Below are 13,669 nucleotides of genomic sequence, written 5' to 3'. Positions count from 1 at the left end.
ATGAAATATATGTGATGATGGCATAACCATTGCCGTCGTGTCCAAGCTCGGTTGACGTCATGTCTGTTGTTGGCATCTCGTGTTGACCATCAATCATAATGCCATCGGTGAAGTACTTACCTGAGTAATGGAAAGGATTTCCGCTGTGATATATATGACTTTCTGTAGAATTCTCGAAAATTGCGTCACATCCTTGATAACCACTAATAAAACTTGATCCTCCACCGGCACTTCCTGCCCATGGAGTACCACCACCTCCATAATAGCCTCCACCGCCACTTGGACCATTATCAGCATTATAATTCCCAGATCCACCAACACCAAATCTTCCTGAAGTTCCACAAACTTTGTAATTTTGATAGCATCCATAAATGCCACCCGATGTTTGAGTTCCTCCGGTTGTGCGATTGGATTGCGAAAAATATTGATCAATGTATAATTGTTCTGTTGATAGTCCAACCAAGCTACCACCATCACCGCCACAAAATCGTTCGCCTGACCCTGCACCTGCTGCAACAATGATTCGGCTCTTCAATGAATCAACATCATACCAATTGTCTTTTTTTATCAATCTAATATCAGTAGCACCTCCTCCGGCAATTTGATTTTGTTGTGAATTACCATTAAAAGTGGCACCATCCATTTTTCCCTTTTCACCAACATAGACATAAAAATCAAAAACCTGATTAATTTTAATTATTCCTGAAACATATGCACCTCTTCCTCTAACATTAGAACAAGCATTTTCTGCTGGATCATTAAACAATATCCCGCTTGCACCCCATAATTGAATTTTGAATATACCCGGAAACGCATGGAATACTTGTGGAGCACCAGTATATTCGAATGTTACATTGTATGGGCTTTTATGAACCAATTAATTAAATAGCGAAAATTATCGATCATTTCATTAGTTTCTTATTAAATCATAAACCTGAGATTTGGTTTTAGGCTAACTGTGCAATGGCGTCATTCTTTAGTGGGCAAAAGTTCGATTTTGTAACACACATTATTTTTAAGTGGCTATCAAGTACATTTCCTATGATAATTGAAAGTAAAAATCGTGACTGTATTTGTATGAATAATGACGAAGAATTGAAATAGAGAAGATGATAAGATAAATAGACCTATTAATAATCTGAAGTTGACATTCAAAGGAAATCGGAAATAATTGGGATAAAATTAAATCTACAGATGTTTATTAAGTAGTACCAACCATTTACTGTACAATAAACAACATCAGCACGGCAGAAATTCTTTAAATTATGGAGAAAGCTGCCTAATGTACTAATATTTCTTGAAACACTGAACATTTTAAAAAGACCATAAACCAAGCATGTTTACAGGATTCAATAAAATATAAAAGTTTGTTATTAAAAAGAAATTCATTTGATAACTACTTATTTGACATGAACATACTACATGTGAGGCAAGATTTGTAATTAAAGCATACCCATTTCCTGTATGGCCTATTTCGAAAGATTTGAGATCAGGTGAAGGAATTTTACTTTGCCCATCAATCATTACTGCATCAACAAAGAACTTTCCCGAATAATGTAGCGGTTTTCCGCTGTGTAATATTTGATCTTCTGTAGAATTTTCGAAAATTGCATCGCATCCTTGATAACCACTAATAAAACTTGATCCACCACTTGCGCTTCCTGCCCATGGAATGCCACCGCCACCATAATAGCCCCCTCCCCCACTTGGCCCGCTATCATATTGACTGTTCCCAGAACCTCGAATACCAAATCTTCCTGACTCTCCGCATGATTGATATGTAACATCACATCCAAACCTACCTCCTGATTGCTGCGTTCCTCCAGTGGTTCCGTTGAATTGAGCATTAGTCACATCTGAATACAATTGATCAGTTGATAGCCCAACTAAACTACCACCATCACCGCCACAAAGACGTTCTCCGGACCCTGCACCTGCGGCAACCATGATTCGACTCTGCAAAGAATCAAAATCATACCAATTGACTTTTTTTATTAGTCTAATATCAGTGGCCCCGCCTCCAGACACATAAGATTGAATATTACCGTTAAATGAATTGTCATTAAATTTTCCTTTTTCTCCCACATAAACAAAAAAATCAATTTTTTCTTGAATTTCAATTATTCCTGAAACATACGCGCCTTTTGATTTAACTTTAGAACAACTATCGTCTACAGTATCACTTAATACAACTCCGCTTGCACCCCATAATTGGATTCTGAATAATCCTGGATATGCATGAAATACTTGTGGGGAACCTGTGAAATTGTATGCATATGCAATGTCATGATGCTTTGCTCTTACCATTTAGATTTTAATTTTAATTTAATCTTGTTAAAGGAGGGAATGTTATAATTCACTTGATTTTCTGTGTTGAAAAGAGTTTGCAAAACAAATTTCATATTTTAAAACGAATTTTATCATTTAAAATTAAATTTCGCGATATGTCATAATTATATTGATTTGATCATGAAAGGAAACATATGACTGTGAGCGTACATTTAATGATGTTAAGACAATAGGATTTTTGGGCATTAGTATATTGATGCTGTGATCGAATTCAGAAAACAAAGATAAATTTAAAATCTTCAAAAAGGGATATCGTCTCTATAATGTAACACGATTCAAACATTGACACGTTTGATTCTGTTAGCCCCTTATTCAGCTAATTTTTCAAGAAACAAAAATAATTATAATTGTTTTAAATACTAATCATTAAATAGTTTTTGGAATAGTCAGATAGTTTCCAGATTTACCTAATATGGTAAATAAGATTTTTTTCATATTTTAAAAAGTGATATATATATATATTGTAATGAAAGACTTGTTTTGTATAATAGTGTTGATGTTTAGGATTTTATGATAAAATAATGAAATAGTTTGAAATTAAAAAGTATTTCATGAGATAAATGTTCATTTGACATGAACAAATAACATTAGATGAAATATATGTGATGATGGCATAACCATTGCCGTCGTGTCCAAGCTCGGTTGACGTCATGTCTGTTGTTGGCATCTCGTGTTGACCATCAATCATAATGCCATCGGTGAAGTACTTACCTGAGTAATGGAAAGGATTTCCGCTGTGATATATATGACTTTCTGTAGAATTTTCGAAAATTGCGTCGCATCCTTGATAACCACTAATAAAACTTGATCCTCCACCAGCACTTCCTGCCCATGGAGTACCACCACCTCCATAATAGCCTCCACCACCACTTGGACCATTATCTCTTCCACCATTACCAGATCCTCCGATTCCAAACATCCCTGATTTTCCACACCCATGATGATAAGTATCACATCCATAAATACCTCCTGATGTTTGAGTTCCGCCAGTTGAACCATTTAATTGATAGGTATAGATCTGATTGGTGATTAAGCCAACCAGCATTCCTCCATCTCCACCACAAAGTCGTTCTCCGGACCCAGCACCTGCAGCAACCATGATTCTACTCTTCAATGAGTCGAATTCATACCATTTTGTTTTATTAATTAGCCGAATATCAGTGGCTCCGCCTCCAGAGATTTCATTTTGTTGCGAATTACCATTAAAAGTGGCACCATTTAATTTTCCCTTTTCGCCAACATAAACATAAAAATCAAAAACTTGATTAATTTTAATTATTCCAGAAACGTATGCTCCTTTTCCAGTTACTATGGAACAACTATTCACCATAGGCTCCATATAAGATATTCCACTTCCACTCCATAATTGAATTTTGAATATACCAGGAAATGCATGAAATACTTGTGGAACACCTGTGTATTCGAATGGGTATGCTACATTAAATCTAGCTTTGCTTCCCAATTAGTCAATAAAAAATAAAATAATTGGTGATTCTCAATAAGTATTAGATAACCCAGGAATAGCCAAAAATATGAAAATATAGATACTGCTATTCATACTTCAGCATATAATAATAGAAAAGAAATAGTCGAACTTTTTACATCATGTGGTGAAATCATTGTTGAAAAAGATGAAAATGGAAGAAGTACTCTTCATATTACAGCACTTTGTAAAAGAGAAGAAATCGATGAACATTTTCTATCATATGATGCAATTATAAATTCTTGATGTATGATTCTTATAAGAGATTTTTCTTCATATTCGGAACCATATTAAATATATCAGATATATATGAAAAAATTATATAAGTAAGCATATCAACAATACCACACCTTGCTAGATGCAATGTCCAGGAAATTCAATTGAATGTAATTGTTGGAATGGAAAATCCAAGTTGATTTTTTATGTGTTTGCAATGTGGATAATGTATATGTTAAAATTATAAGCATTATTCATTTAATGATTTTGACACTTTTTTTGGGGAATGAATCAAGAAATTATAGATCTCATCATGAATTTTATTAAAAGTCCGACAACATCATCATTTGATGAAGTTTATATGGCAATTTGGAATGCAATCGAGCAAAAAGTTGACTTAAAACCATCAATTATGCATATTATTGACGAATTGACTCAAGTTCCCACAGAAGGTGATACGGATTTACAAATATTTTATAATAAGCTAGAAACTTATCGTAGGAATGTCGAAATATTGATGAGTTTTTTCACTTATTATGATTCTACACTTGGCGATAAAGAGAATGAAACAATTGCAGCACTAGCTACTGCCCAAATATTGTCGAAATACTTTTATAATGAAGCAACAATTGTTTCATTGCAAAAATGCGTAACTGAAATTTTCTCGTCTTTCCTTAGAAATAACGTTCCAATTCCGAAAGAATTGACAAAAATATCTCTTTATATCAATAGAGTATCTATTGATCTCTATGTTAAAGTCTTTAGTACTACTTTCCAAACTGAATTGAAATTTTATCTTCAATCAATATCATTTAGCGAAACACAAAATACAATGGACGAAATTAACCTCATTTATTCAACTTACATGCGAATTTATGAAGGAATTGATACATCATTACCTCCATTTACAAAACAACACCTCCGAGAGTTATTTAACGCATTAGTTACTGATAACGAATTAGAAAGAATCACAGCTACGCAATCAATTAAAGAAGCAATTGAGACAAATACTATTGGTACTTTATTCAAAGTAATCCAGATCGGCAGAAAAGAATGGTTCAAGAAATTTGCTAATTCGTTCAAAGAATACCTTAAAAATCTTCTTGAATCATTCCCTGAGTCTTCATTCCCAGATTTTTGCGAATTTACATCAAAAGCTTATAACGACGCATGCGTCTTAAACCAAGAATCATTTGGTGGCACATTATCCCAAGAAATCAAGTCATCTTTTGTTAGATATCTTGATGAACAACAATTTTCCGATAAATTGTGCACATACCATGACCAGAACCAAGAGCCACTCCAAACAATTGCTCCTCTATGCAAATTCCTTGACAACGATGGTAATTTTTCAGATCAATACGCAAGATATCTTACACGTCGTCTTTTAAGCAACACGACCACCGTAGAAAAAGAGAACCAATTGTATACATTCTTTAAAGATAATGGGGTCAACCTAGAAGACATCGGAAAGATACTTGATGATTTTGGAAACCCTCCGCGTATGTCTGCCAATATTAACGGTACGGAAGTCAACATATTTATCCTTAATACATTTAATTGGAGTGTTTTGAAGAAGATTAACTACACACTTCCGAAATTTTTCGATTATTTGTTCAAAACTGCCTTGGCTCAATCAGATTTTGATTCCAAGTTCAAAGTAATCAATCCCACAGATAACTGTTCCAGCATAGAATTCTCAAATGGCACTACAACCTTCGTTCTCGGACTTCTTCACGCTTGTATTGTCCATTTGATACTTGAACAAGGCGGAATAACATTCCAAGAGCTCAAGGACCAGCTGAAGAGTAATGATTCCGACTCAAGTTTCGACAGCGACCTCAAAGTTGCCATGAAATCTCTTATTGATTCAAAGATCATCGAACAAAAGGGAGATAGCTTCGTTTTCCTTGGCCCACCAAAGGACACAATTGGTCTACAGGATGAATCAACAGAGATTCCCAAGAGAACTGTTGAAAGTGTTCATTTCAACAACTGTAACGACCAAATTGAGGCAGCTACCTACAAATTCCTCAAATCAAGGAGATCTGCAACAGTTGATGAGATAGTTGAAGCAGTTTACAATGTTTTAAGACCGAAATTTGATCCTCCAAGGGAAGATATCGAGAAATGCTTGAACAAACTCGTGGAAAGAGAATATATAATTCCTCATGGTGGTCTCCAGAATAGCTATAGAATAAGCAAACATTAGAATCTATTTCTTTTTTTTTTAGAATTTTTATAAATTTTTTTTATTATTATTGTTTATTCAAAATTTTAATGTTTTAACTTCTATAGAGGAAATCTCGATGTCGCCCCAATTAATGACTCTGTTTATTTCGCTAAATTAATGAATTACATTCTCCAGACACCTCATAAGAGATACTTCCTAACTATTTTTGAATAATAAATTTATTCTTTCCTTTAATTATATTAAGATTTCACAACACATTTATTGGGATCTCAATTGTTGGAATATTTGTCAATATCGCGCTTCAACTTAACCTATTATAAGTTTATGTATGAAAATTGTGTTGTCTTCGACATTTTTATTATTAGTATGTTATTTTATCTCTATAGCCTTCATCAAATTTCAAAAATAATCTAATAACTATTGATAAATTTAGCATTGCATAACATATCTTTTTTTAAATGCGCATAAAAATGTGAACTATATCCGCTCATTAAAACTATGATCGGCTACAGAAAATAAAAAAATTGAATAAAGTTCATTATTGAAAGACATATCACGAGGATTCCACTGGTATTTTGAGGATTCTACATATTCTTCATACTTTGTGATAGATAAAACAGTTATAAGACATGGAAGCAATTTGGAAATATCAACATAAAAGTGACAAAATTACACATTTATGATAATTTCATATGATTCAGATGGAAATGAATTTGAAGGATTTGAAGATTTCGATCCATCAAAGCCACTTACCAGTCAAGAAGTGTTTACTCCCATTGATAATTCAAATAAAAACGAATTTGCCCTACCATTGCCAAAAAATAGAGTTAAAATGCCAGCTCCTCCCGAACCAGTCAAAGTAATTCAACCAACACTTGGAACAGAAGTTCAAAGTCAATATACAAAAACAGATGAAATCATTGAAGTAAATGCCGAAATTTATCATCAAATGAACCAACAACTTGCAACAGAAAACATGATTATCCGAGATAAAAGTGTTTTTAATGGTGTTGGTAGACAAAGATACAAATCTCAACTTACTTATCTTTCCGCAATAGATATTGCTTCCCGAGGAGAGGCTGAAGCAATGGCAAAGCATATTACACGCGCCAGAGTTAATTCTAGGCAAATGTATGGTTGGTAATTTTATTTTATATTAACAACCACTGAATCAGATCATACTAATCAGAAACAAAAATACCTTCTAGAGAAAGCTTTAACTTGAAATATTTCACAAAAAAAAATCGAATTGATTTCCAAAACGTGCATATTTAAATTGCTTTTCATAATATTACTTAGAAAACATTACACATTTCTTGTTTTATCGCTGTTACAACTACAAAACCAAAAATCATCCAAATTCCGAAGATTTTTTTTTTGTATTGAACTATTTAAGTACTCAACAAATACTTACCATAATCCAACACAATTCGAAACCAATTACATAATATTTTGTTTGAATTCATAAAATTTAATTTTGAATTTCAAATTTTTTTTTTAATTTATAGTTCTATTATAATCTCAATGTTAAAAAAAGAAGACGGATGTACTCCTCTTCATATAACAGTCGGGAACAATATTAAACATCTGTAATGCTAAATTTAAATATGGATGTACCCCTCTTTATATAGCAACCCACTGCAATTGCTCAGAAGCAGTAGAAATCCGTATTTCAATTGATGTTGACATCAATGCTAAAAATGAAGATAAGAATATACCTTTTAATATAGAAAACTCGAATAATTGCAAAGAAATAGTAGAAATTCTTTTCCCCTGTTAAACCTGGCTATATCTTTACTAAAATTCATTCTACAATATCAAGAAAATGCTACTGAACAGATAATTTAAGGAAAGAATATCTTTATAACTAAAAAAACAATAATATAAAATTAGACGTAAAGTCTTCTTACAGGGCAATCGAATTCCCTATTATATGGTTCACCTTTACAGAGGTATAAGTCCATGTAACAATAATAGAAGTATAGATCTGTTGCTATTTTCTTTGCTTGTTTCAAATTCTCCATTGCAACAGCTGCGTCCATGAAACGAGTATGAAGGGCGTGAAGATCTGTTATCTTATAATTTTCACTGCATCTTTTTGGATGATTTCTCTTACATTTTGGTAATTTATCATTCCAAAATTCAGAATGGTTGAAAGCATACGGTTCTTCGCCAAACATAAGGCTTGAGTAAGTATCTCTCTTAGAAACTCCTAACCATGGTCTGAATTCAAGTGTTGCTTTATCATCTTCGACTGTAATATTTTTCACCCAATCTACGCCATGATCTATAATCAACTTTGCTCCGTATCTTGATAGCAAGAATCCTGTGCCACCTTGAATAAACCATCCTTGTAGACTGTGGCCAATAAAAACAGATTCGTTCAAAGGTAGATAATTTTGCTGCAAATGCTTAAGAATATGTTCCATATTGTCAATGTCAATAGGTACATCATCTGTAAGTGACCAGTAGTAATCATTAGTCGTATTATAAAGAAAATATTCTAAACCGGTCATTCTTTTGGCTGCACGATCGATATTTTGTTGTGGCCAGCTGCTGGAATTACCAGCATATACAATATATTTATGGTATGGCAAAATGAAATTTAATTTTGATTTATTTGGGTTCTTTGATATAAATGCATAGTTATGTGGGGGTTGAAGCTTATGAAGCCAATTGTTATAAACAAAATTAACGCGCTTTGGATTTCCTGTCGAGACAAATCCGAAGAAAATCGATGGTTTATAAGTGATAGCTGCCCTAATTTCTGTTGGGAATAGAAACTTTAGAGGTTGAACAAGAAGACCTATAAGAATAACAAAATACGTAAACTTGGATGGTCTACGAATTCGTTGCATCTTTTTCATTCGCATTTTTTTTTATAAAAATGTTCTTTTCTTACATATTGATCAGACTTCTAGATTAATAGCTTTTACTATATGCATGAGTATAGATCAAGCTACTAGGGTGTATATATGACAATATTCAATTCTTCTTTTATGTTAAAATCTACTTCAAATTTGGGTCTTATCCACAAAAATGGTTTTGTAGTTGCACATCATAGGGAACTATGAATCGATTAAACTATTGGAAAGAAACGTGTTTTTTTAAAAACATTTAAAAATTATTATGCTATTTTGTTATATAATTGACTTATTTTATGAAAAATATTATAGAATAACTAAAACAAAAAGCATCTGTCGATTTAGAATACAAGAAAATTTCTTTATTTCCCTATTAATTTTTTATCTTCAAGTTTTTTAACCTCATTTTTTCAAAAATATTTCGAAAATTATAAAAACATAAGTATTTTCTAAGAAGTTGCTGAGGCATTTTTCAAAATCAAAAAAATTTGGAAAAAATAACCAAAGGCAACTTTAATCCCAATGTCCAAAGCAATAGATTTCAGTCAAAAACGAGGCGACCATTTTCAATATTGATATCAATTTTCATCAATCATTTAATATCAATTGTTTACCTCTAATTACACTACGTATCATTGAATTCTAATATACTCGAACATATTATAATTAGCTACTGAAACTTATAAACATAAAGCGCAAATTAACAATAATCCAACTATCATATACAGCTATTATTACTATCGTAAGAATGAATGATTAATAGAATCAAAGATCTAACGATTTATTTATCATATTCCCAATTTTTTTTTTATCTCAAATCATAATAGATGTATATTTTAAAAGCAAACATAGAAGAAAAACGAAAAAAGTGTTTCCTCAAAAAGAATTCCTTAAAGCAACCTAAATAATAAAAATTTACTTTCTTAACATCGAATTTTGCTTTTCTTGAGCGATATTTTCACCTAAATTTCATAACACAATAAAATTACTTCATTTGTAAGCATTTTATAAATATTTTAATATCTGATAAGATATCGCGAGAATAACCCAAGCCATTTTATAAGTCTATACATACTATTACTACGCTCCGCATTCCGAGCATAATGGGCAATATTTTTATTGATATCTTTGTTGCCGAAGCAGTTCCTCTCTATTAGGATCACTACATTGACTTTAATATAGAAACTAATAAACACATAAGGATACCATCACACCAACATGAGATTTTATCAAAATTTTGAACAAAATTTTTTGGGAAAAGTGTCAATGATCGCATCTCGTAAACCCTTAGTGTTAGCATTTGGTTGGTTAGGTGCAAAACCATACCATATGAACTCGTTTAAGAAAATTTACAATGGAATAGGATTAGAATACAAGTCAATGGTTCAATCTTATATGTCCATTTTAAATCTCAAAGATGACCATAAAAAATTTGAAGAAATGTACGAAGCTGCCAAAAATAGAGATGTTTTGTGCCATATATTTTCATTAAACGGCGCTTCATCTTTTCTCGATTCATTAATGGAACCAGATTGCATTCACTACAAGCCAAATATCAACGTTAAAGCTATAGTATGGGATTCATCACCAGGAACATCGCCTAAAAACATCTATCATAAAGCATTTGCAAAATCAATTTTCCCTAAGTCACCATTTTTGGCAAATGCATTGTCTGCAGTATTAATTCCACCATTTAATCTATTTTTGAATCTATCAAAGAATCATAACGCGAGAGCTCAATATAAAATTAGTTCTGCTTACGCAAATCCTCCAACATGCCCACAGTTAAGCTTATCATCAACTAAAGATTACATTATAAAGCATGAAGATGTAGTTAGATACATAGAAAATGCAAGAAAAGCAGGAGCTAATGTAGAAGCAAAGTTTTGGGAAGATTCCGATCATGTTATGCTATATCATGATCATAAACAAGAGTATATCAAGATTGTACAAGATTTTGCAAAGAAAATTTTCCCTCCATCCAAATAATTCGAAATACAAACAGTTTTGACACAAATTTACTCTCGTTTTATTTGATTATTAATTAATTTACCACGAAAACATTATTTTCCATAATTTGATTTTATAGTAGTAGGATATGATGGGTTTTGTGACTTTTTTTGTAAACGTAAGAATTCATACAATATCGAGCGATTTTGTATCATTTTTTAACATATGAAGTAAAAAATGTATGATTCTTACGGTTTTTATTCTTACGTTTTTGAATAAATCAAGATTTAAAAAATTTTCAAAATTGTAAGACATTTACACTCAGCCCATACATAATGAAATAAAAAATAAAAATATATTTATTTATAAACCATTAAAAAATTAAAGTTATTTTTAAAATAATTTATTTTTTTATTCTTACATAAATGACCCAACAAGTAAAACCAGATAAAATAGATTATCGAATTTTAGAGGATGGTGTTCCTGTTTATATTCAAAGATTTAAAGGGAAGCAATATTATAGAATTGTTAATCCTGAATACATAAAACATATATTTAAAAAGGAAGACTGTGAATTATTAAACGTTAATGAATATGAAACCAATAAATCAAAATTGAAATATAAATATATTGGAAGTGATGAAAGATGCAAAGATAAAGATAAAGTTTATACAGTTTCATATAATGAATGGAAAACCAATAAGATAAGAAAACATTTAGGAGATTATGGGAATTGTTCTGAATTCTTTAAATCTAGTATATACGAGAGAGTAAAAGAAATTAGAAATAATTATTTTCATGAATAAAAAATAAACTTTAAAAATTCATGTCTTACATTTTTGAATAATTTATTTTTTTAATTCGTAAGAAATGAGTGAATCAAAATTCGTGACTGTGAATCAATTAATGGATAAACTTTCACCAATTCTCACCCAGGTTAAACAAGTAGACGTTTATTTTGATGATTGCGTACAAAGTTTATTTTATAAAGGTAAGTTTAATATTAAACCTATTGCTTTTGCATTTGATGGTAAATTAATCAAAAATTCAAAAATTTGGGAATTAAGGATACCCTTACGTGTCAGATTTTTTGCGCATACGAAGAAGTCATGCTAGACATGAGCTATAAACCTGAAATTTTAGCAACATATTTAAAACTTTTTAAACTACAATATACTTTAATATTCAAGAACAAAAATATTCTTTTTAGAAATTACATAATTATTTTATGTGAAATCTATATAAAAACATATTTTGCGAGCGTAACTTTTTTCTTTATAAGCACCTTATATGACTGATAAACTGTGAAGGCACATAATTGTTAATTCATAGAGTTGATATGTTTCCAAAATTGAGAGGAAATTTGAAAATTGAATACCCTTTCAATTCAATTTTCAAAAGATATCAGCTCCTTCAATAATTGAAGGACGATTTTGATCATTTGCTCTTAAAACAAGTATGCCATGGAGAAAAAAGTTACGCTCGCAAATCTGAAATATAACTATCATATAAAAAAATTAAATTTCTAATTTTTTACTCTATAGATCTTATTGGCCACTTGTGTAATGCATAAAAGTTTATGTCATATGCATACATTTGGAAGTATGGGAGACGAGGGAAATTACTTCTATGAGGCACTAGGATTTTTAAAAATTTCTCTATCGGACTCACCATTCAATTTCTCGAAAATTAAAAAAAAATCAATAATAGCTAAAATGTATTATGCATAACAAATTTTAATGTTACACGGTATTTTTGAACTTCATGACATGAATTTTCTTTATATTATTTTTTTTTTTTGGATTTTCTATGATTTATGCGATAGGCTGGAACAACATTGTAAGTGCAATGATATCATTTATAGAGAAATCTAAAACTTCAGCATTCAGAACTCGCAACCACAAAAATATTCATTTGCTAAGTAAGTAAAGTTGATTAAGTTCGACACTTAGCTTTTATACGTAAAACCAAATGTGTATTGTTATTTCTTGTTAAATTATTGAGAAAAAAATAAATTGTAAGAGAAACGATACTGATTATTGAAATAATATTGAGGGTAGCGGCAGATTTCTTCATTAACATGCCGGAAATTTGTTAATCTTGGTTTTCTATCATAAAATCTGTCGAAGAATCTAAAAACGGAGATATGAAATAGAGATCATGTAAATCTAGAGTATCCTGTCAGAAAAATAGACTAAGCATGTAACCCTTTTTTGGTCATAAACACTTTTTACCACTTAGTCATACAGATGATCATTAAATTTAAACGAGCACTTTTTGTCAGAATTTATTCTTTTACAAAGACAGAAGATTTTTAGTATTATTTAATATTAGTGCTGTAGCAAAATTCAAAAAACGGTGAAAATTCAGTGAATTTGTGAATTCACATTTTTTTTCGACATTTTTCTTGATATATCCATGCACATTAAGAACACAGCTTTGATACGCTTAAAAAAGCATATTTCATATGAAATTGTTAAAGAAATAAACAAATTATATAAAAATTGCACTTATGGGCAGTTTAGATATATAATTTATATATAACATATATACAAATCCATAGACAAAGTGCAATAACTACAATGTTGTAGAAAATTACAGCAGAAATACTGA

General features: G+C 31.0%; 6 protein-coding genes across 6 annotated transcripts; 3 read left to right on the top strand and 3 right to left on the bottom strand.

Moving 5' to 3' along the window:
* Positions 1-1,314: 1,314 nt before the first annotated feature.
* On the bottom strand, positions 1,315-2,307 carry TVAGG3_0946540 (glycine-rich protein family; the record flags this gene model as incomplete). Its single annotated transcript, XM_001308515.1, has 1 exon — positions 1,315-2,307. The coding sequence occupies one exon, from the start codon at positions 2,305-2,307 to the stop codon at positions 1,315-1,317; it is 993 nt and encodes a 330-aa protein (XP_001308516.1).
* A 550-nt stretch (positions 2,308-2,857) lies between these two features.
* TVAGG3_0946530 (glycine-rich protein family) lies at positions 2,858-3,688 on the bottom strand (the record flags this gene model as incomplete). The annotated part of the gene is made up of 1 exon (XM_001308516.1): positions 2,858-3,688. One exon carries the CDS (start codon positions 3,686-3,688, stop codon positions 2,858-2,860), a length of 831 nt encoding a protein of 276 aa, XP_001308517.1.
* Positions 3,689-4,327: 639 nt separating this feature from the next.
* TVAGG3_0946520 (Cullin homology domain family) lies at positions 4,328-6,267 on the top strand (the record flags this gene model as incomplete). The annotated part of the gene is made up of 1 exon (XM_001308517.2): positions 4,335-6,260. The coding sequence occupies one exon, from the start codon at positions 4,335-4,337 to the stop codon at positions 6,258-6,260; it is 1,926 nt and encodes a 641-aa protein (XP_001308518.1).
* Positions 6,268-6,917: 650 nt separating this feature from the next.
* TVAGG3_0946510 (uncharacterized protein) lies at positions 6,918-7,710 on the top strand (the record flags this gene model as incomplete). Its single annotated transcript, XM_001308518.1, has 1 exon — positions 6,922-7,386. One exon carries the CDS (start codon positions 6,922-6,924, stop codon positions 7,384-7,386), a length of 465 nt encoding a protein of 154 aa, XP_001308519.1.
* A 56-nt stretch (positions 7,711-7,766) lies between these two features.
* On the bottom strand, positions 7,767-9,107 carry TVAGG3_0946500 (uncharacterized protein; the record flags this gene model as incomplete). The annotated part of the gene is made up of 1 exon (XM_001308519.2): positions 8,132-9,100. The coding sequence occupies one exon, from the start codon at positions 9,098-9,100 to the stop codon at positions 8,132-8,134; it is 969 nt and encodes a 322-aa protein (XP_001308520.2).
* A 351-nt stretch (positions 9,108-9,458) lies between these two features.
* TVAGG3_0946490 (transmembrane protein 53) lies at positions 9,459-11,419 on the top strand (the record flags this gene model as incomplete). The annotated part of the gene is made up of 1 exon (XM_001308520.2): positions 10,373-11,095. The coding sequence occupies one exon, from the start codon at positions 10,373-10,375 to the stop codon at positions 11,093-11,095; it is 723 nt and encodes a 240-aa protein (XP_001308521.1).
* Positions 11,420-13,669: the final 2,250 nt, after the last annotated feature.

This window comes from Trichomonas vaginalis, chromosome I (genome assembly GCF_026262505.1).
Source record: "Trichomonas vaginalis G3 chromosome I, whole genome shotgun sequence".
Taxonomy (NCBI): Eukaryota; Parabasalia; order Trichomonadida; family Trichomonadidae; genus Trichomonas; species Trichomonas vaginalis.
This window is presented reverse-complemented; position numbering and strand designations above follow the sequence as displayed.